This window comes from Stegastes partitus, unplaced genomic scaffold (genome assembly GCF_000690725.1).
Source record: "Stegastes partitus isolate 25-593 unplaced genomic scaffold, Stegastes_partitus-1.0.2 Scaffold970, whole genome shotgun sequence".
In the NCBI taxonomy this organism is placed as follows: Eukaryota; Metazoa; Chordata; class Actinopteri; family Pomacentridae; genus Stegastes; species Stegastes partitus.
In genome coordinates this window covers 126,806-146,853 of record NW_007578701.1, presented here as the reverse complement: position 1 = coordinate 146,853, position 20,048 = coordinate 126,806, and the positions used below count along the sequence as shown (strand labels likewise).

The following is a 20,048-nucleotide window of genomic DNA, read 5'->3' as shown; positions in this document are numbered from 1 at the left end:
ACGTCAGCTGAAGTCGGTTTAAATCAAGAATAATTTAGTGGCAGATTTTAAAATTCGTTTTTTTTCTTTTCTTCTTTTTGAAATATTTATTTTATTTTATTTTTTTAGTAAATCAAAATTAAACATAAACGATAAGTCAGGATTTAAACAACAAAAAAAACTAATCAGATTTTATTTTTTGCACTACTTGTTTTAGCAGTTTTTTAAAATTCTAACTTTAGTATTTGAATTATTTTTATTAGGGAGGCATTTGTATTCATGTATTGTTAATGATGTATTGTTGTCACTTAGCATCAGGAAAACATATTAACATAATTTACTTTTTTATTACTGTAATGGAAACTACATCATTCTTAAAATTTCCCTCAAGGATAAAAAATGTCATTTATATATACATAATGCATTTTATTGTGTTTTTAATGTTATTTTGTGCCAAATATATATATATATGACACTGATTTCCCTATACTGTGATAATAATTACTATATATTCGTGTGTGTGTGTGTGTGTGTGTGTGTGTGTGTGTGTGTGTGTTGCACCACAGACTGTGCAGCTAACATTTGAGTCTTATTTCTCTGTGGGAGGTATGTGGTTAGTCAATGTTTGGACACAGTAACCTGGACTGATACTGATCAAAGTCTGATCTCTCTCTTTCTTTCTTTTTTTTTCTGTCTCTCTCCCTCTGACTCTTTGCAGATCTTGGATGGGTCAGGCCATGTAAAATTCTGCGTGGATGCCAGCAAACCAGATATCGGGAGCTGGCTGAAGCACATTCAGTTTGCCCCTGCGGCCAAGCAGCACAACCTGACAGCGTGCCAGACAGATGATCAGGTACGTGGTGACACGACACTCGCAGCCCACCTGGCAGAGCACCCTCAACAAAGTACAAAACAAATATGATCTGAGGAGAAGAAAGAAGAGAGAGAGAGGAAAAAAAAAAAAACATGTGGATGACTTGATTTTGAACTCCCAAACAGTGATCTTGCAGTCTGGCACGATGAATCAAGCTTTTAAACTATACACAGCCCTAAACACAGCTCCAATGCCAGAAGGCTTCCCTGTATTTTCCAAAGGCTGTCCTGTCTGCATGCTGTTGTGTTAAAAGGTGTTATTGTGATCTAAGTCAGATAGTCCCATGAGCGGCTGGCCCACCCTGCCTTCGCTTTACGCACACACACACAGCTCTTCTCCCACGCTTGCAGAGGCTCCTTGCTATCTGTGTGTGTTTTCCTTCTGTAATTGTGCGCTGGCTTCTGCCGTGCAAAGACCACAGGGCAGGATCAGAGGCGGTCCCGGCCGGGATGATAGTTCCACACACTTCCCAGTCACGCTTGCGATATAAACTCTTAGATATGCCAGGAATGCCACAGTCTTTTTGCTGCTCACCTGGCTGCACAGAGGTGCGTGCTATATACATGGGGGCCTGTTCACCTCAGTAATCCCACAGCCAGGGGCTCCTCCTCCACAGGAACACACGGTGGGGCAGGAAGACAAGAGGCTCAACTTTATTTGACGCGTGTGTGGAGCATACCATCACTTGACCCGAATAAAAAACATCATCTAGCTCGCATGTTTGTCATCACGTCTCACTGGTGGTCCTTTCGGATTACTGGTTGAGCGTCACCCGTTGAAAGTTCAGCAAAAAATTACATTTCGGTAACATACTCCAAATACAGTAGTTGGCATGAAAACTGTAATTAAAAAAAAGATGCATTTAGTTTGCTTTTGACTATTTTAGAAATCTTTTAGTGAGCAACTTCCCAGAAACAAATCTCCTGCTCTTCCTTCACACATGTATGTTCTCTTACATTCCTCCTGCGGTTTCAGTAAACAGGAAAGCAAAAGTGGATAGTTGAGGCACTTTACATAAAAAGAATGGGAACGAAAGAAAGAGAAGCCTTCCAAAAGTACTTACCCGCTCTCTTATAAAAGACACAGAGAGACAAACAAGCAGAGAGAGCTTTCCTGAGCTGCCCTCTACGCGAGGTGTGACTCGCTGTCAACACTGTGGTTCTGCTTGGCTGCCTGTGTAAGGCTCCGACAGGTCACGGACATGGCTATGATGAGGTGATTGTTAAGTATTACACACTGTCACAACACGGCACAATGTGCTGTCTTTAAGCCTTCCGGCCAACATTGGTGTTTTTGAAAACACACTGTAGTGTCTCACAATGCCTGTCTGTATGTTTTAAATGAATTGACTAAATAGGGTGGTCTTGTAAAGCTGCTCTCAGTTTTGGGTACTGTCTGTCTGTCTGTGTGTGTGTGTGTGTGTGTCTGTGCGCACGCACCTATGCTTATGAAGGCTTTTTGTGTCTGTGTACACAGACGTTTATGTGCATTGACTTGTTGTGAGTGTGTCAAGTGTTTCATTGTGTCTCTAAAGTGTGTGCACACACCTGTAAGTGCCCGTTGTTTCTACGCGTATCCATGCATGAACTTAAGTTTGTGTGTATGCACACACTCTGCAGGACTGCAAATTGTTCATTGTGGTTCAGATGACTCCCCGTGCTCCTCATTCTGAGCTGGAAATGCTAAAGCGCATAGTACCTGATTCCAGCAGGTTTTTTTTACTGCCACTGAGAAGTGCTGAGTCTAAACCCAGCCTCAAACTGCATATTACACATTCGCCACAGAACGCGTACCATCACCAGATTTCCACAGAACTGCCTGACCGAGTTACCCAGGGCCCACATATTTCCCATCCTGCTAAATCCTCCCCTCAGAAACAAATTTAAATAAACCTTCTCATGCCATACCTTGAACAGAGATGATTTGTTTTGTGATTTATTTTCAGACAATGTCATACAATGACAGCAATTTCCAGGTGTGTCGGTCGTTACTCGGTCCTGGTTCTCTTCAAGCACCAATTTAGCCCTGCCAGTGTGTGAGAGTTAAACTGGCCTCCATCGTCTTATTTCTGACCCAGTTCTGTTTATCATAAAAGTTTATGAGCAATCACAGGAGAACGAGGGAGTGAGAGAGGAATGAATGAGTGAGCACTGAGAGAGAAAAGGCCTGTTTTGTTTTTTTTTCTGACTGGAGGAACTGTTTAGGATCCTACTTCTCCTTTTTGCTTTTTCTTTCCTCATCTGTTCTACCACATTGACTGCCTGTGTGGAGAAAGCATCTGCAAAGAACAAACAAATCTACCATTTAAACAAATAATAATGATAGAGGAAATGAGAAAGAATCAGCGGCTTTTTTTTCTAGCTTTATTTTTTCATTTGTCACATATCTGGCATTAAATAACAAGGATTCTTTCATTCTGAAGTGGAAGAAAAACAGATACTTGGTTACCTCAATGGCCCTAAAACATCGTGTCACTGCATGTCCGGCTGTTTGAATTTAGTTTGACTAAAGTCATAGTTTGTTTTTATGTAACACCAGCATCAGCTGCACATTTCGTATTTTAAGAAAATGTAACAAGGACAGCCTTCATTTTTTTATGACCTTTCTGTTTTATTGCTTTATATATTTGACACTGCTGAGGGGAAAGCAACAGGAAAGGACTGGAGAGGAAGGAGATGGCAGGTGTCGCAGTTTTGTGAGTCACACTGAAATTAGTAATTACTTCAACGTGCTACAAGCCACAGGTTTAAATTAAGACCTTTGCACAATAAAAGCAGCTCTGTGAGGAAGAGAACCAAATAGTATTCATGGATGCTTTAAAATTTAACTCCTGAACAAGTTCTTTAAAAGTATTCAAGTAAGACAAATTGTCATACTAAAGTTAATTTGTAATTATTATCTCATTAGCTATGGCTGGCAGCGTGCTGTTTGTGTTTCATTTTAGCCTTTCACCGTCCAGGCCACAGTGCTCAAGCTCTCCTGATATTCTCATTTGTTTGCTAATGCACTGAACAACACAGCCTGGGCACTCCTAGCACGGATCCATCCGTGATCAGCATGTTTTGTCGTTAAGATAATTAGGGCAATTAGTGCTTAAAACCCCTCCACCGCGCTCCTCACTCTACGGATTCAATTGAAAGGAAAATTGATTAAAAGTATAATTAGCTTCATCCAACGAGGCCCTGAAGAGCCTTTCATAAGACAGTGCAGAGGGATATGAGCGTTAATCTCATTCGCTCTATTGATTCTCACTCAGTATTGAGTGCGATGAAGTGGCTCAGGGGCATATTAGTGAAACACTGATGGTCATTCACCATGTAAAGACACTGGAGGCTGAAATCATGAAGTGACTGTAACTCACTGAGATAACAGCCTGAAGCTTCGTCGGCTGCAAAGAATGCACAACAATTCATCGTCAAAACAGATCGGACAAAAAATTGAGTTTGCACACGTAAAACAAATGGAAAACATTTTAATTACAACATTGAACATTCAGATTTTTATTCCTCCTCCATTTTCCTTAGGCTTGCATGTTAGTTTTGCTCATGAGATACCAGAAAGTTTCTTCTTCTTCTTCTTCTTCTTCTTCTCCTTCTTCCTCTTCTTCCTCCTCCTCTCTTCTTCTTCTTCTTGTTCTTCCTCCTCTCTTCTTGTTCTTCTTCCTCCTCTCTTCTTCTTCTTCTGAGGCTGCTCTCACACAGCTGGCTCAGTCTAACATGAGCAGAGCCATGCTGGCTTCCTTACATGTTCATCCAATTTGCTAGAAGCAGCTGCACATTGTGCGCTCATACTCTTTATTGCTATCTAAGTCACGAAATGGTTTTGTTCAGAAGCCAAGCAATGGCGACTGCCAAACATACTGTACATGTTGCATGACCCTGAATGCTGCAGGGAGGTCGCAAAACATGTGGACATCCACCGTCGCTGTTACGCAACTGCTGAGCAAGCACGAGTAAACAATGCAGCGGTCATTCTTCTTAAATTTAATGATACTTTGCAATCTTTTTTTGCTTAAAAATAAACATTGTGGGCAGTTTTTGAACTGTGTTCTTCGACCTGTTGTTGTTGCTTGAAGAGATTGAGTCGATTGTAGGCTTTGGGGCATCTTCCTATTTCATAGCTTTTTAGATATGGAAGCACTTTGAGATTTAAGTTTTTGCACCGAGACCAGCATCGAGACTGAGAATTCACTGTGGCCGGACAGAGTAAGTGAATGGCATACCTGTTGAATGAGCTCTGTGTGAGCGAGGAGTCGGCCAACAGGGTGTGACCGGGGAAAATGTGACTGTGTTTACTCTGCTAATGACTAATGGTGTCAAGGTAACAAAGTTGTCAGATTATAGCCTCTGATCCTCCTGCGGTTGTAACCTTTGACAGAGAGTGCATGAGAGGGACAAAGATAAGTGTTGACCTGATAAACTAACATACACGGGTGAAAATAATAATACTTAGAAAATAATGCATCCACATATCCTACAATAAAATTCACACTAAATGCCTCAGTGTTACCCAGGAAAAGCTCATGTTTATGGAACATTTTCTACCGAAATTTCCCCCGCATTGTGAGTAAGAAGTGGCTTTGATGCTGAGGCTGCAGGATTTCACAGTGTGAACTCAGACACCCCGGCTGTGTTATCTACAGAACGATTGTAAGCCGACGTCCGACTGTTGTGTCTGTGTACGCGTTAGTATGTCCACAGCATGCTAAGGATGACCCCGAGAATCAAACACTATGCCTCCTGTTCAGGAGTGAGTCGCTCCCTGTTTGTTTGTGTATGTGTGTGAGTGTGTTTTCACTGTTTATCCGTGGCGACCCTCGGGGTAGAGGTGGAGCAGTCGGGGGAATTCCCCTCCTGTCCATAATCACCCTGCTTGTACACCAACTCAAAATGCATCTTTTTGTGTGGAAAGAGTACACACTGATTCCTAAAAGATAGAGGCAGGCTGAATTGGAGTCAAGAGGGTTTATTTCTAAGGGATGCTTTAGTAAGTTGGATGTTTGCGAGACTGTGTTTTCCTCGCTGTGTTTGTTTCCTAATTATACAGCTACTATTATTGTGGCATTTTACCTCTTGTTTTTATGAACAAAGTGGGTTTGACAGCGTCCATTAATTTTTATGTTCCGAGTCCTTAGTCCGCACCCTGGTAGCTTTCCAAAGAGCCTCAGTATCAGTCTCTCAGAGCGGAATCCCTGCAGACTCACATGTCTCTGTGAACTGCTGTCTGATTGTTTCTCAATCACAATATTTTTGTGGCCTTCCAGAGGTGATGGCCTGCGAGAGCCTGTTTGTGTTTGTCTGTACGGGCATTGTCCGCTCTATGAGGGCAATCCATGTTCCTGCATGTGTGTTTATAGCGTCCAGAGAGGTTAAAGTAGAGTATGTCAGGGATTAAAGCCCTTGCCGGGACCCTCACAGTTCAGTTCCCTTAATTCTTTTTGAAAAACAATGGGGTTGCATACAGCAGTGCTGCTGCTACAGGACGGTATTTCTCTTTGACATATGAGCAAAAAAAAGTTGGCCAACTTTTTTTCAACAGACTTTCCCGTTTAAATGAAGGCAATTGAAAATATTGCTCAAATGCTTAAATGAAGCTGGTGGATTAAGTTTAGTGGTTAATATGTAATATGTCTCTCCTGGTCTAGATAAGTGTAATGACTCTGGTTTAGGCCTGTAATGGGAGTCAGACTTGCAGTGCCATTGCCATCACTGATTTTATTGGCGGCTTACATTTTGTAATGCCTGAATTTAAATCATGCTTTTATGCTACCGCAAAACTACACCAGATACTGTGCACCAGTCACTCTTCATTAGACTTGAGCTCGTTTTATTACAGTGACTCAATAGTGTCATATTTAGTATTACATCATTTGCCAGAAGTAAGCACAATGAAACAAACAATTATAGAATAGTCGACAGAATACCTCATGATTCTAAATGTGGCCAAGATATTTATCATAACCGTCTGTGGAGCCATTGTGGCTCTAGCTTTGTAGTATCTCTACCAAGGTTGAGGAATTCCCTTCATGAGTGTTGTACCTGTGACCCATGTCTTCCCAGAAGGAGCATCCCCCCCCACTCTCAATCGCATTTCTAATAAATTCCTCTATCATCATTGTTATGTTGACACAGCAAAGGAAGGTGATATGTTAAACCTCCAAAGCATGCCAAAAATATCCTCACGTCCGGCTGTTTCATAGAGAAAGGCTATTGTGTGTCCATGGGAAGCACCACAGTCCCAGGGTCTCTCAGCTGAGTCCTTAATATGATTATTTAGCAAGGGCATAATTCATAGTCTGCATGTAGAAATGAAATAGAAGTGAGTGTATTTAGATGGAGTTGAACACCTAGAAGTGGTCATGCTTTTTAACTGAGGTCAATGTTGTGAGTTTCTTTAATTATTGAAATGCTAAATTACCACATAGCCTTTTTTTTTTTTTTTTTAACAACATACTTGTTTTGTTCGCTGTTAAAAGAGCGACATCGCTCTCCACACATTCATTTACCACCTCCTGCCCACTACAAGCTTTACTCATTTATGTGACGGTATATTTATTCTGCAGCATGATTGTTTGTGTTTTCATTTTGTATTCAGGAAGATGGATGTCTTATATGATGATTAATTACAAGTTAATGAGCGTGTGTATTTTCATATGTGGCCCCTCCCTGTGTGTGTGTGTGTGTGTGTGTGTGTGTGTGTGTGTGTGTGTGCGCACCAGTGGTATGAAAATCATGTGCAATGCTGCGGCGATTTGCATTTACGTGTCCGTATGTTTGCATAGTTCCAAGAACCACCCCAAGTGACCTCTGCTGGTTCCAAAAACTCGGTAGCCTGGCACACATTGTGATACAGTTAGAGGACAAAGTGAGAAAAAAAATACAGTCAAAAACAAAAACAGCTGCAACATCTCTACAGGATACCAAAATGTAGTCAATTCATCAGCTATACCCGCTTCATTCTATAGAGGGTCATAGGAGGCTAGAGTCTATCTCAGCTGATACTGAAGCTTTGATCTAAAATCACATTTTAAATCCTACATTTTTTTTTCTCTGTTGCAGATCTTCTACAAAGTCACCAGAGAGATTTTTCCCGGTCAGGAGCTGCTACTTTTCATGAAGGCTGAGGAGTATTCATGTGACACAATGGCTCCTGATATTCATGGTCTGCACCTCGCACACTCACACAAACACACACTTCTGTCCATTGTCAAGACATATCAACATTTACACCTCGCTTAAATGCACAGCATGTTAATTTTCCTCCCCCTCCACTATGCAGAGGAGAGACAGTACCGCTGTGAGGATTGTGACCAGCACTTTGAGTCCCGCAACCAGCTGCTGGACCACCAGAAGCAGCCGTGTGGGATGCCCCCCTCCTCCTTCCTGAACCCAGGTTTGACTTAAATTTTTAAATAGATGTGCTTTTTTTATGCCATTGTAAACTGTGGGTAGTGAAGAGTGACAAGAAGCTGTGTAGCTGGACTTGACACGAGTGATGTGAGGCCTTTGTTTGCTATGGAGCCACCAAAAATAAGATTATTGAGAAAGATGAGTAAACAAACTGGCATGAATTAAGTTTTATTTTATGCAGGCATAGAGCAAAAAACGACTGTGATTTTTTTTTAAAAGTATAGTGGTGGATCATTGTCTTTACCTGAGGGCCACAGAGCCAGAATGATCACCACTACGCACCAGTTAGCATAATAAACAATAAAATCAGACTTGATACTGTATGTATTATGTGCAGTAACAAGAGATGCAGTGTAATTTCTCTAAGAGGGGAATCAGTAACTGACCAGAGCCTGCGGCAATGTAAATATGATCTAAGTAATGGAACAGGCAGCTCTTAAAGACTGCAAACATTCCTCAAGACGTGGACATTTTGACCTTTATTTGACAGCGTACAGTGCAGAGACAGACAGAAAAGGAGGGGAGGGAGAGAGAAGTATGATATGCAACAAGGCTCCCGAGAGCAGGGTCTGAACGCCTGCTGCAGCACTGCGATATGTGCCGCAACCAATACGATATCAGGGCACCCCTACAGCATGCTTTCCACTTCAGAATAAATAAAACAATCATCTTGTTGTGTAAATTGCTTATATTGTTTCTCATGTATCTAGGAGGGGACAATGACCTGAAGGCCCAAGAACCTCAAGACTTGCGACCCCTCCACATGTCCCATGGACTCCATGAGTGTAAAGAGTGTGACCAAGTCTTCCCTGATATCCAGAGGTAAAAAGACAGCAGACACATTCAAGCACATCATTTATTTTGGGCGATTTTTGCTGCACATATCTGACCTTTTAATAGATACATGCAGAGAAACAGTAGTGACTTACGACACAAACAAATCTTATCATGAAGTGATAAATTCTTATTGTTGGCTTATTTTCTGTGCTTCCTGCAGCCTGGAGGCCCACACTCTGTCTCACTCCGAGGAGCGGGAATACAAGTGTGACCAGTGTCCCAAGGCCTTCAACTGGAAATCAAACCTAATCCGACATCAGATGTCGCATGACAGTGGCAAGCACTACGAATGTGAAAACTGCTCAAAGGTAAAGTGATGACTTTTGAAGGGGTTATTTAACAAATGAAAATTTTTGTGCCTGCCTTTTCTTTAATTGCATATTTTTTTAGAAGCAGATAGTAACTCCCCCGTGTGTCTGTGTGGTTCCTTCCCCCAGCAGGTGTTCACAGACCCCAGTAACCTACAGAGGCACATTCGCTCTCAACACGTTGGGGCTCGTGCCCATGCCTGCTCTGACTGTGGCAAGACGTTCGCAACGTCTTCGGGCCTCAAGCAGCATAAGCACATCCACAGCAGTGTCAAGCCCTTCATGTGTAAGTCACTAAGACCCTACCTATGTAAGTCTCTTCAGTACATTATAATAATAACAATAATAACGTGCTTTGACTTGCCTTTAATAGAAAAACTCTGATGTTTTTGCAAAAATACGCTTCTTGAGAATTGAGCTTGTTATGTTCTGCAGGATTTTCACATGAGATTATGTAGTAGCTGTGTGGCAATACAATTTCTTTTAAGACAAGAGTTGTGCAGTTTTTTCTGCATCAGCACTCTCACACACTTCTGATATGGTAATAACATTTAAACTAGCATGCAATTTCATTCAATCCCACTTGGTCTAACCTCACTGTTGCCTGTCACAGTGCGCCAGCCTGATCTGCTGTTGATGCTACAGCCAACAGGCTTTTTTGTTTTCTTCCTTCGCTGCTTTTTTCTCTCCTGCGCACACACTTTTTCTTCCGTGCTTCCCAGTAAAACGCTAATTCCTGCAAGACACATTTTGACCTTTCGCACTTTCACCACCTCACACAAGAGATCGGATCTCCTTCCCCTAAAGCATTATGACCTTCACCCTTTGCCCTTTCTCTCTTTCGCTATTTCACACACATGTGAGCTCGCACAAACCTGTCCGCACACCAAATACACACCATGTTTCTCCTTCTCAAGCAAACACACACACACACACACACACACACACACACGTATATATACATGAGCAGGAGAGATTGCATCTCAACTGAAGACCTCAGATTCACCACTCTCTCCTGCCTCCACCACATGCACCATTCCTCACAAATAGCAACCACATGTACAGCCCTCTTCCCCACGCTACCTTCGAATAGGAGTTCATTTGCTGTAATCAGCAGAAAATATGCAGGTTTAAAAACAACTAATGGCTGCGTTAAAAAAAAAGAAAAGAAAAGAAGACAAAGCAGCCTCAAACATGACGTCTGCTTGGGAAAGATCATGTGTGGGTCTTATGTGTATGTTTGTGTAAGTGCTCTTGAAGGACATGTACGTGTTTTGGACAGTACTGTTGTACTGCACGAAATGCACACATGATTCTGTTTGTATGTTAGTGCACGGAGTGTGTCGAGGATGTGTGCCTATGAGCTTCTCTGTGAAAGGGAAGCACTCAGACCTGCTGGGTTATTAATTCCTACACTTAACTCACTATTACTTATCCACCGCTCTTCTCTCGGGAATGTGTTTATAATATTTTGTTTCAGTTTATTAAGAGCTGACGAACACACGCGTGTAGTGAATCAGATCTCACGCTCAGTGTGTAATACATGTGTGTTGTTAGTCTATAAATGTCACAACTACATGATTTATGGCCAAGGGCTTTTTCTTGTAGTTTGCTCAGGCCATGTGGCTGCACTTGTAAAAAGACACACAAAGAGGGAGCAAAAGAGGCAGCTACAATTTTTGTTTTACAGAATTTTTGACTTCAAATTTCAAATGGACATACTGCCTACCTCACTGTCAATGTCTGCAACATAAACTCAATTAAACAACTAAAAGATATCCAGATGTGGCATCCAAAATTTCTTCATCTGTGCTGCAAGACACGTCCACAACTTACAGAGAAGAAACATCACCTCGAAAATCTTAGGATCAGACTCTTCTTGTTTTTTCTCCCAGATGTTTGCAAAATGTTCTTTTACTACTGTCCTGCCCTGATTGTGTCCACCAAAGCCAAACCACAAATACACATCATTTCAATTTCTATTCATTAAAATTATGCGATGACATTCACTCTTGGCTGAAGCTTTCTCATTTGGAGTTCCTCTGGGCTGTTTATTCAAATCTGTTTCCAAAATGCTTTTTCCTGCTCTTCCTCTCCATCTCCTCGAATTGCCTCTTGTGCACCTTGTGCCTGGAAGGCATCCAAAGTATGCAGAAGTGTAATCACAGTGCGAGCCTAACCACTTCCTTATCCTCGTTTTGAAGATCTAATAACAATGTGAGCAAAATCAATCATCCAGAGATGCTTCTGCCTGCTTTTTTGTCTTATACAATCAAAGTCTCATTGAAATGTAAGTTGTAGTTCAGCCAACCTACAAAAAAAAAATCCAACAATGTGGGAGAAGATAGAAGAAAGAGGGATATATCCGTCATTTCAGAAGCTGTATTTTTGACTCTTACAAGAGTAAAAAAGAATAGAGAAAAGAGCTCAGGAGAACAATACTACTACCCCCCTTCCAAACTCAGCCAGTTGTAGCAGATAAAGTTGACAGACTAATAATAACGATAGATAACATCAGACGCTGAGGTTTTGTTTTGGTGTCGGGTTTTGTCACTGTACATCTCCCAGGGTCAGACAGAGTGACAGACAGACATCAGGGGTTGACTGTGGGAAGGTCACTTAGGGCAGGACGACAGGGCCTTAGCTGTGGGGGCAAGGTGAGGGAGGGCTGCGAGGGGGTGATTGGAGAGGCCCGGAGGGGGAAGAGGGAAGAGGGGCAGTAGAGGACGTGAGACCTGTCCCTGGGAACCGGACTGCAGGATAGGATTCATTCAACTCTGCTTCCTTCACAAACTTAAAATAGAGCCATTGTACTGCATGCGACTGAGAAGGAGTGTGTGTATCTTCATGTCTGCATGCCTCTGTGTGTGTGTGTGTGATTCAATTTCTTTGTGTTGTGTGAATATTTTCTGAATGTGTCTGCATGTCCATGTGTGTGTCTGTGTGTGATTGTTTATGGACTCCCTGGGAGCGTCCCTGGGAGGACAATGGGGCTGGAGATGCCTGGGAATTTGGTTTGATGTGCAGGTGATGAGTGGCAGCAAGTGACTCACACCATCAACCAAACAGATTCTCTTACAATGCCAGGATCTGGACACACCTTCTTTTTTATTTTGCTGGAAAGCTATTGTCAGAGTATTGATGGGAACACAAGCATATCACTCGCACTGTATTTCCTCTGCCCTAGCTTTAGCCATCCTGAAGCATATTAACCAAAGATGTCATATCATGTGATGTAATTTTTGTGTGTTTGTGCGTGTGGGTGGCTTAGTGCGTGTTGGATACTGATATGTTTCATATCTGTCTCCGTGTCCCTGCAGGTGAGGTATGCCACAAGTCCTACACCCAGTTCTCTAACCTTTGCCGCCACAAACGCATGCATGCTGACTGCCGTACACAGATCAAGTGTAAAGACTGTGGGCAAATGTTCAGCACCACCTCTTCCCTCAACAAGCACCGGCGCTTCTGTGAAGGGAAGAACCATTTCACAGCAGGGGGGTTGTTTGCCCAGGGCATGCCACTCCCTGGCGCCCCTGGCTTGGACAAATCAGCTCTTGCAATGGGTCACAGCAGTGCTGGACTGGCTGATTATTTTGGGGCGAGCCGCCACCATAGTGGGCTTACTTTCCCCACTGCCCCAGCATTCCCTTTCAGCTTCCCCGGCCTGTTCCCCTCTGGACTCTATCACCGGCCACCACTCATTCCTGCCACCACCTCTCCTGTTAGACAACCGGTCCACGCACCTGTTGCTGGGCCTGGTGCAGAGCTGAGTAAGAGTCCACTGCTGCCTCCCAGCCCTGGTGCTCAGGAGTCTCGAGAGCTCCTCAAAGCTCTCCGCAAAGATGGCAGTTCACCTGGAAATCTGATGCCAGGATCAGAGTTCCACACCCAAGGTTCCTCATCCTCCACAAAGCAGCAGAACAAGCAAAGTGACCAGTCCGAAAGCAGCGATCTGGATGATGTCAGCACGCCCAGCGGAAGTGATCTGGAGAGCACATCAGGGTCCGAGCTTGAGAGCGACATGGACAGTGAGAGGGAGAGGGGGGCAGCTCGAGAAAATGGCAAAGGTCCCAAGAGGAAGGCCACTGAAGGAGGCTCTCAAAGCCCCAGCTTGATGGGCAGCGGTGCTGCTAAAGACTTTCCAGGCCCTTCCCTCATCCCATCCTCACTGGACGAGCACACAGCTGTAACAGGGGCTGTGAATGACTCTATTAAGGCCATTGCCTCCATTGCTGAGAAGTACTTTGGCTCCACAGGGCTAGCTGGCCTGCAGGACAAGAAGGTTGGGTCTCTGCCCTACCCCTCTATGTTTCCACTGCCTTTCTTCCCAGCTTTCTCTCCTCCAGTTTACCCCTTCCCAGACAGGGACCTCAGACCTGCAGGCCTAAAGGGTGAGCCACAGTCGCCAGCCGATGACGGCAAGAAAGCCCAAGGCAAATCTTCGTCTGAGTCACCATTTGACCTCACAACCAAGCGAAAGGAAGAAAAGTTGGCCCCATTTGCTCCCTCCAAACCAGAGGTCTCACATGCTATTGGTCAGGATCAGCCGCTAGACCTGAGCCTGGGATCCAGGGGCCGTGGACGTAGCACAAGAGACGAGGACACTAAGAAGAACCTGAGTTATGAAGACGAGAAGGGAGTGGTAGAGATCCCGAAAGCGGACACCTCCTTACAGCATGCCAGGCCAACTCCTTTCTTTATGGACCCCATTTATAGGTATTGTTATTCCCAGTACCTCACTTACCTTTAATTCAAGTTACTACTGCAGCTTTACACAATGTGTGAACAGTCTCATATCCTTAAACTGTATGTAAGAAGCATATGTTTGGTGTACTTTGCATGTATGATGTATTTTACTGTCATGTAGTGACTGACTAGAAGTACCAATGTTTTCTGTGTGCATGCATTAAGAGCTGATAGAAATCTACTATTAGCAGGGTTGAGAAGAGGAGAATGAGCGATCCGTTTGAGACTCTGAAAGACAAGTACATGCGGCCAGCTCCAGGCTTCCTCTTCCATCCACAGGTAGGTTTTGACTATGACGTCTGTAGGAACTTTTAAAGGGAGCACAAGAAGGTGGCACATACATTGTTGCACAGATGACTAAATCTTGAATTCTCAGAAGTGCAACTGCACATTATTTTTCCTATCTACTGGCTTGTGTTTGTTCTTAGATGCCTATGAGCCCCTAAATTGTTGGGATAAGTACAATTTCTAGTTGCGTCCTATCAATTATTATGATAGCTGTGATGATTATCCATGGCATGTCCACCATTGCAAGTTTGCTGTTAGCTTCATATGTATACAGATGTGACAGCAGCCTGGCATTTAACCAGTCAGTGTATAGCATGACTCTTTCTATAGGGAGCTCTTATTCCCAGTGGTTGTCCCAGGCTGACCAAACTGGATTAATGAGGATTAGTATGCGGCTCCAGTCTTACCCAAGCTACTGCCTGTTAAGCCCATTGTTGCCTATCTGAAACAGATGTGGCAGAAAGAAAGGGCACATTGTGACACGTCTTCCCGTAATGTGTCTTTGATTACAATATAAAAAATGATATGCTCTTAAAGCAATGATTTCTGCCCCTGGGTTTTCTGTGCCAGTATTTCCAGGGTGAGGTTCCATATAATGTCTGTGTGTGCGTGCATGCACGCGAGTCTATGTGTATGTGTGTCGATGACATGTTGCATTGACGTTCATTTGTTCAATCTTCCCCCGCGGGTGAGAACGGTCCGTCGGAAAGTGAAAACACCACTTTCTCAGGCATATGATTTTTTTCCCTCTTTTCGGGCCGTTTCAGGTCTGGTTTTTACAGGCTGTTTCATTTGTCTGATTTATGTCCCCTGTCCAGACTGCTGCATGGGCCCAGCCTGCAGCAGCCACATGGCTGTCCCACACGCCTTAATGAGGTGTCCTATCAGTAGAAACACTAACAGAGTGCTTAGGCCATCTTTATGACTTTATGATGTCTGGACACACAAATCATTCCCACAAATACCAGACCAGGGTAGGTCTAAGCCATACCAGGCCAGGGCCCCTTCTGTATACTTTTGAGGGGGTTTGTTTTCAGTCACCTGACTCACTCTTGAGCAATATATCAAAAAAGAGGCTGCAAAGCTGAGGGGACTGGAACTTCTTTTCAACCTTTAGTGATTCAGCTTTTTATTTCCTGGCAGGATATTTTACTGCTAGGCAATACTGGCTTAGATTACAGACTGGAATCGTATTTGTAGCCTTCTATAATGAGCTTATTGAACACCAGGAAGTGTTGGGAACTATTAGAGCCTCTTATAATTCCAGCGCCATAACTCTGCAGATAGGCAGCTCATTGCTCATTCGAAGTTAATTGCACCAAGACCCATCATCCCCCTCTGCACCCATATGTGTCCAATCAAAAGCTGTTGATTCATGCGCCACTTCCTGGTCCTGACTGCTTTCTCTTTTCCTTCTCTTCCGGCCCTCAGTTTCGTTTGCCAGATCAGAGAACTTGGGTAAGTTCCTCTTTAACCTATAGTACTGCCATGTGTCTGTACCTCTACCAAACAGACTCCATCCCATAATTAATGCATGGGCTGCATAACAGTTTACAACTGACATCACCCAGCATTCGCATGGCTTTAACCTGGCACCATCACGCACTGACGAGACCGGTCATACAAGCACTGTCTTATATAATAAGATTAAGAAATTTCAAATCAATGTTTATATAGTGCGTCATGTTATATTATTAGTATCTGAGCTTCGCTTTTTGATTTCTTTATCTCTTTACATCTCGACGTATCCCTACTCTGCTTCACATGAAAGAGTTTAAGTGGGGATTTCCAGCTGAGCTACACCCTGTCCATGCAACAGCTCAGAATATACGTTTGCTTATTTGGAGAATGAAGCAGGACTCTTGCAAATGGGCATGGGGGGGGGAGATGAGTGGAAGGTGGGGTGGCGTTTGGGGGGGCTGCTTTACATCAGCGAAAGGGTAACAGTCTCTTTGGGACACTGGCGGGGGGAGTGGGAGGTTAGTTACTCCCTCCAAACATCTGGTTCCCGATAAAGATCAACAATTGAGAATGCATCTCGCTAATTAAGGCCCTAACAGCATCACTGACATCTGAAGATAGCCAATCAACTGCTGGTCCCAGAGCGGCGCTACAGCAACAAGCAAGTTTACAGATGCATACACACTGCCCGCAGGGGAAAGACAAGGGGGTTTCGGGAGGTGTGTACGTGTGTGTGGTGGGTTTGGGGTGTCTCTTACACAAAGGAGAAGGAGGGCTATAAAACCATTGAGAAATCACTTTAGATCAAAACGCGGAGGTGTTTATCCTCACGTCCTTTAAGTCGAACATTTCACACACGGCGCTGTCAAACAGTGGCCTAATGAACCTGACTCACCATCCATAAAAACAGTTCAATGGCTGAAGGTTTTTGAAGTGTAATCTGTGGCAGACTGATGGTTACTAGTCTAATCTATTGGACTGGATGTGTGTGAATCATTTACTGCGTGATGGTAAAGCATTTAACTGGTTTAGAAAACCTGCCAAGTCACTTTCAGTTGTTTTGGAACATTTCGGCAACAAAATGTGATGCCGGATAATGAAAGATTTAGTGGTTTAGGTTTTTTTAGTGGGTTATAAAATACGCCTGAACTTCGTAAAATTTATCAGCACTTATTTTATATCGTGCACAAAGCTGATATGCCTGAGAAAATGCATAGTAGCTTACATTCGAAAGATAATTATTTCAGTTTCAATTAAATATTTCACCATGAACAGTTTTATAACAAGGACTATGCCTTTCATTTAAACAGGAGCAACCTAACAGCAGCGTGAGTAGGCTGAGGTGGGAACAGAATTCCCCAGTAGATGGAGCCAAGATGGAGTAGTTTTAGCTCTAAAAATGTCTTATCGAACAGGTTCGATACTGCCGACAGCTTTAGGGGCCCCAGTGTTCCCAAGAGTTATGGCTTCTCATTGAGCACGGCAGACAAACTGAGCATTCACTCCCGTGTCTGAAAAGAAACCCAATGAAATACACAGTGCACATTCACAAGAAATATGAAAAGCATTTCACCTCAGTCATCTTCGCCTGTCTTTCAATGCGTTCCCCTCCTTCTTTTTCTCACTTCCTCACTTTCCCTCACACCGGTCTCTCTGTCTCTGTCCCTCCCTCGCCTTTGATTCATGGCGTGTAGCACCAGCATATTCATAATCAAACAGACCTGACACTCCACATCCTCCCTCAGTGGGAACGTCGACGGCTGCGGCAGGAACTTTACACTCGGCCGTCACTCCTAATCAGCCGATCCCAACACCAGACTCCAGCACCATCCATCAGCCATCAGTCCTTCTCTCTCTGGACTCTATTCGTGCTTTCTTTCTTTCTTTCTTTCTTTCTTTCTTTCTTGTTTGCATGCTTTTTTTTCCTCATATTTTTCTTTCTTTTGTCTTTCCTTTTTCTTCCTTCATTTCTCCCCTATCATCTTGCCCTTCATCACGCTTCTTCTCCAATTCTCCTCCTCTGTTTCTTTTCCCTCGCTCTCCTCGATCTTGGCGTGAAGCCTGAGAGTGACAGAGGGTGAAAGCAGGAGATGGAATGTCAGAGTCGGAGCAGGGCTCTGGTGGAGGACCCGAATCACCATTGATTTGTCGCCTTATTGAAATAAGAATAAGAAACAGGCTGAAAATTCAATACACGCAAAATAATGCAAATTTGTGTGGCCCCTTTAAAAAAAAAGGAAAGGAACTCCTGTGTGTGTGCGTGTGTGTATGTCTGCGTGTGTGTGTGTGCGTGTGTGTGTGTGTTTGTGTGAGATGGGCTGACAGGCCCTGCGGCCTACTGAGACCCCCGCCCCTCCCTCTAGTTCTCCCTTCACTCCCCCTCCAGCCCCCCGCTCCTCCCCCATCCCGCCCCTCTCAGCACAGCGATATCATTATTACCCGTGTCTGGCCCTTGATCAGTAATGTCAACATCTTTCATATTGACGAATGTGCTGTCTGCCCGCATTGTGCACAGAATGGTTTACAGCCCAGCAGTGGACATGAATCACTCCTCTGCCACACACACACACACACACACACACACACACATACAAACACACACACATACGGACGGACACGTATCTGACAACACACAGATACACACTAAGCACGTACAATCGCGCTCGCATACATTGCACGTGCCCTGTAAGCACAGGCGTTTTGGACACACGCGCACTCCTGCACATAAAAATGCATTACAAATACATTCCTCTCTCTCACACACATACATATATTTTCCCTTTTACACACATTGAAGGCAGTTAATCAACTACGACCACCGTGCAGCTCATAGTTTCTCATATACATACACACACATGCACAGACATATCTCCTCTGAGAGTATCTGATGAAAGTAAATGTTCAGCTTCATTAGCAGATTGGCTGCAGTCCTTAATCGTATGTGTGCGTCTGTGTGTTTGTTTGTGTTTATCTTACTTTACATATGTATATATGAGACTTGGCTGCATTTAGCATTCACAGCTCTACACCTGTTAACCAATGACCCTGAATGTGAGCATACTGGTTTTTGTTTTATAACAAAGTTATGAATCAGTGTCAAATGTACCTGTCATGCACATAAACCAGGGATTTGACCTTGTGATGCATGAATCATTGATGAACGTCATAATAAGAATTCGCCCAATACCTGTTTCACTTCTTTTCAACTGGTACGACGCCTGTAAACAAGGCACATCAATCAAACAAAATATGAACAAACCTGTGTAGCAAGTATTAGTCGTATTACCAGTGAGAAACTTTTAACAATAAATCTGAATCAAAGCCATAAATATTTGATATTTGTGCCTAATGCCAAGAAATGTACAGCAAATGTAAAAGTGTGTGATTTCTGCACGTCCTTAAGTGTATCCACCACTATAGCTGTATTGGCCTAAACCATTATTTCCATTTTTCTTTTTGCATTGTATTACATCCTGCAACCAGAAACTTAAAAAGCATACAAACACATCCTGCAGCATAACCGCATGGCTACCTACAGAATTCAAGTGTCTACTCAATGTTCCATTGTGCTTTAAAATCCTAAAATCTCAACACTTCATAAGTGACACGATCCTGCTTTTAAGACTGGGAAAATACATCACTTGTTTGATTTGCACGTTGGACTCTGCCATGCTAAACAATCAGTATAAATGGATATTGCACATTTGCACTCACTCCGTCCGGCCTCTCTTCTGTCTCCTCAGATGACGGCTATTGAGAACATGGCAGAGAAGCTGGAAACCTTCAACTCCTTGAAGCCAGAGTCTGGTGACCTGCTGCGCTCCGTTCCCTCCATGTTTGACTTCAGAGCTCCACCCTCTGCACTTCCAGAGACGCTGCTGCGCAAAGGCAAGGAGCGCTACACATGCAGGTAACTACGGCAACTCCCGTGGCACGTATTGTCTCATTTTTAACCGTCATAAATTACCATTCCTCTTTGGAAAATAGTTTTGATATTGCTCTCTGAGTGCTTTTTTGTAAATCTTTTCTGAAACAGGTGTGTGTTTTTGTTGGTATTTGTATTTTTTATATGGGCATGTGTTACTCAAAGCAAGTGACAATAAGAATTCCTGTTCCTGATCTTTTTCGAAAGCTACAGTAAATTAC

At 43.4% G+C, this 20,048-nt stretch overlaps 1 protein-coding gene across 9 annotated transcripts in view; it reads left to right on the top strand.

The window, feature by feature from the left end:
• The window catches only part of mecom (MDS1 and EVI1 complex locus), a 132,081-nt gene that overhangs the window by 104,475 nt on the left and 7,558 nt on the right, over positions 1 to 20,048 (top strand). Inside the window, exons 3-12 of one of the 9 annotated variants that reach the window (XM_008294544.1) lie at positions 698 to 832; positions 7,912 to 8,014; positions 8,132 to 8,245; positions 8,973 to 9,084; positions 9,260 to 9,407; positions 9,540 to 9,693; positions 12,728 to 14,123; positions 14,345 to 14,432; positions 15,873 to 15,899; positions 19,646 to 19,812. In XM_008294544.1, the coding sequence (XP_008292766.1) occupies positions 698 to 832; positions 7,912 to 8,014; positions 8,132 to 8,245; positions 8,973 to 9,084; positions 9,260 to 9,407; positions 9,540 to 9,693; positions 12,728 to 14,123; positions 14,345 to 14,432; positions 15,873 to 15,899; positions 19,646 to 19,812 (2,444 nt within the window). Of the gene's footprint in view, positions 1 to 697; positions 833 to 7,911; positions 8,015 to 8,131; positions 8,246 to 8,972; positions 9,085 to 9,259; positions 9,408 to 9,536; positions 9,718 to 12,727; positions 14,124 to 14,341; positions 14,433 to 15,872; positions 15,900 to 19,645; positions 19,813 to 20,048 lie in introns of all 9 variants that reach the window. The other 8 variants (XM_008294543.1, XM_008294541.1, XM_008294542.1 and 5 more) reach the window with 8 other exon arrangements.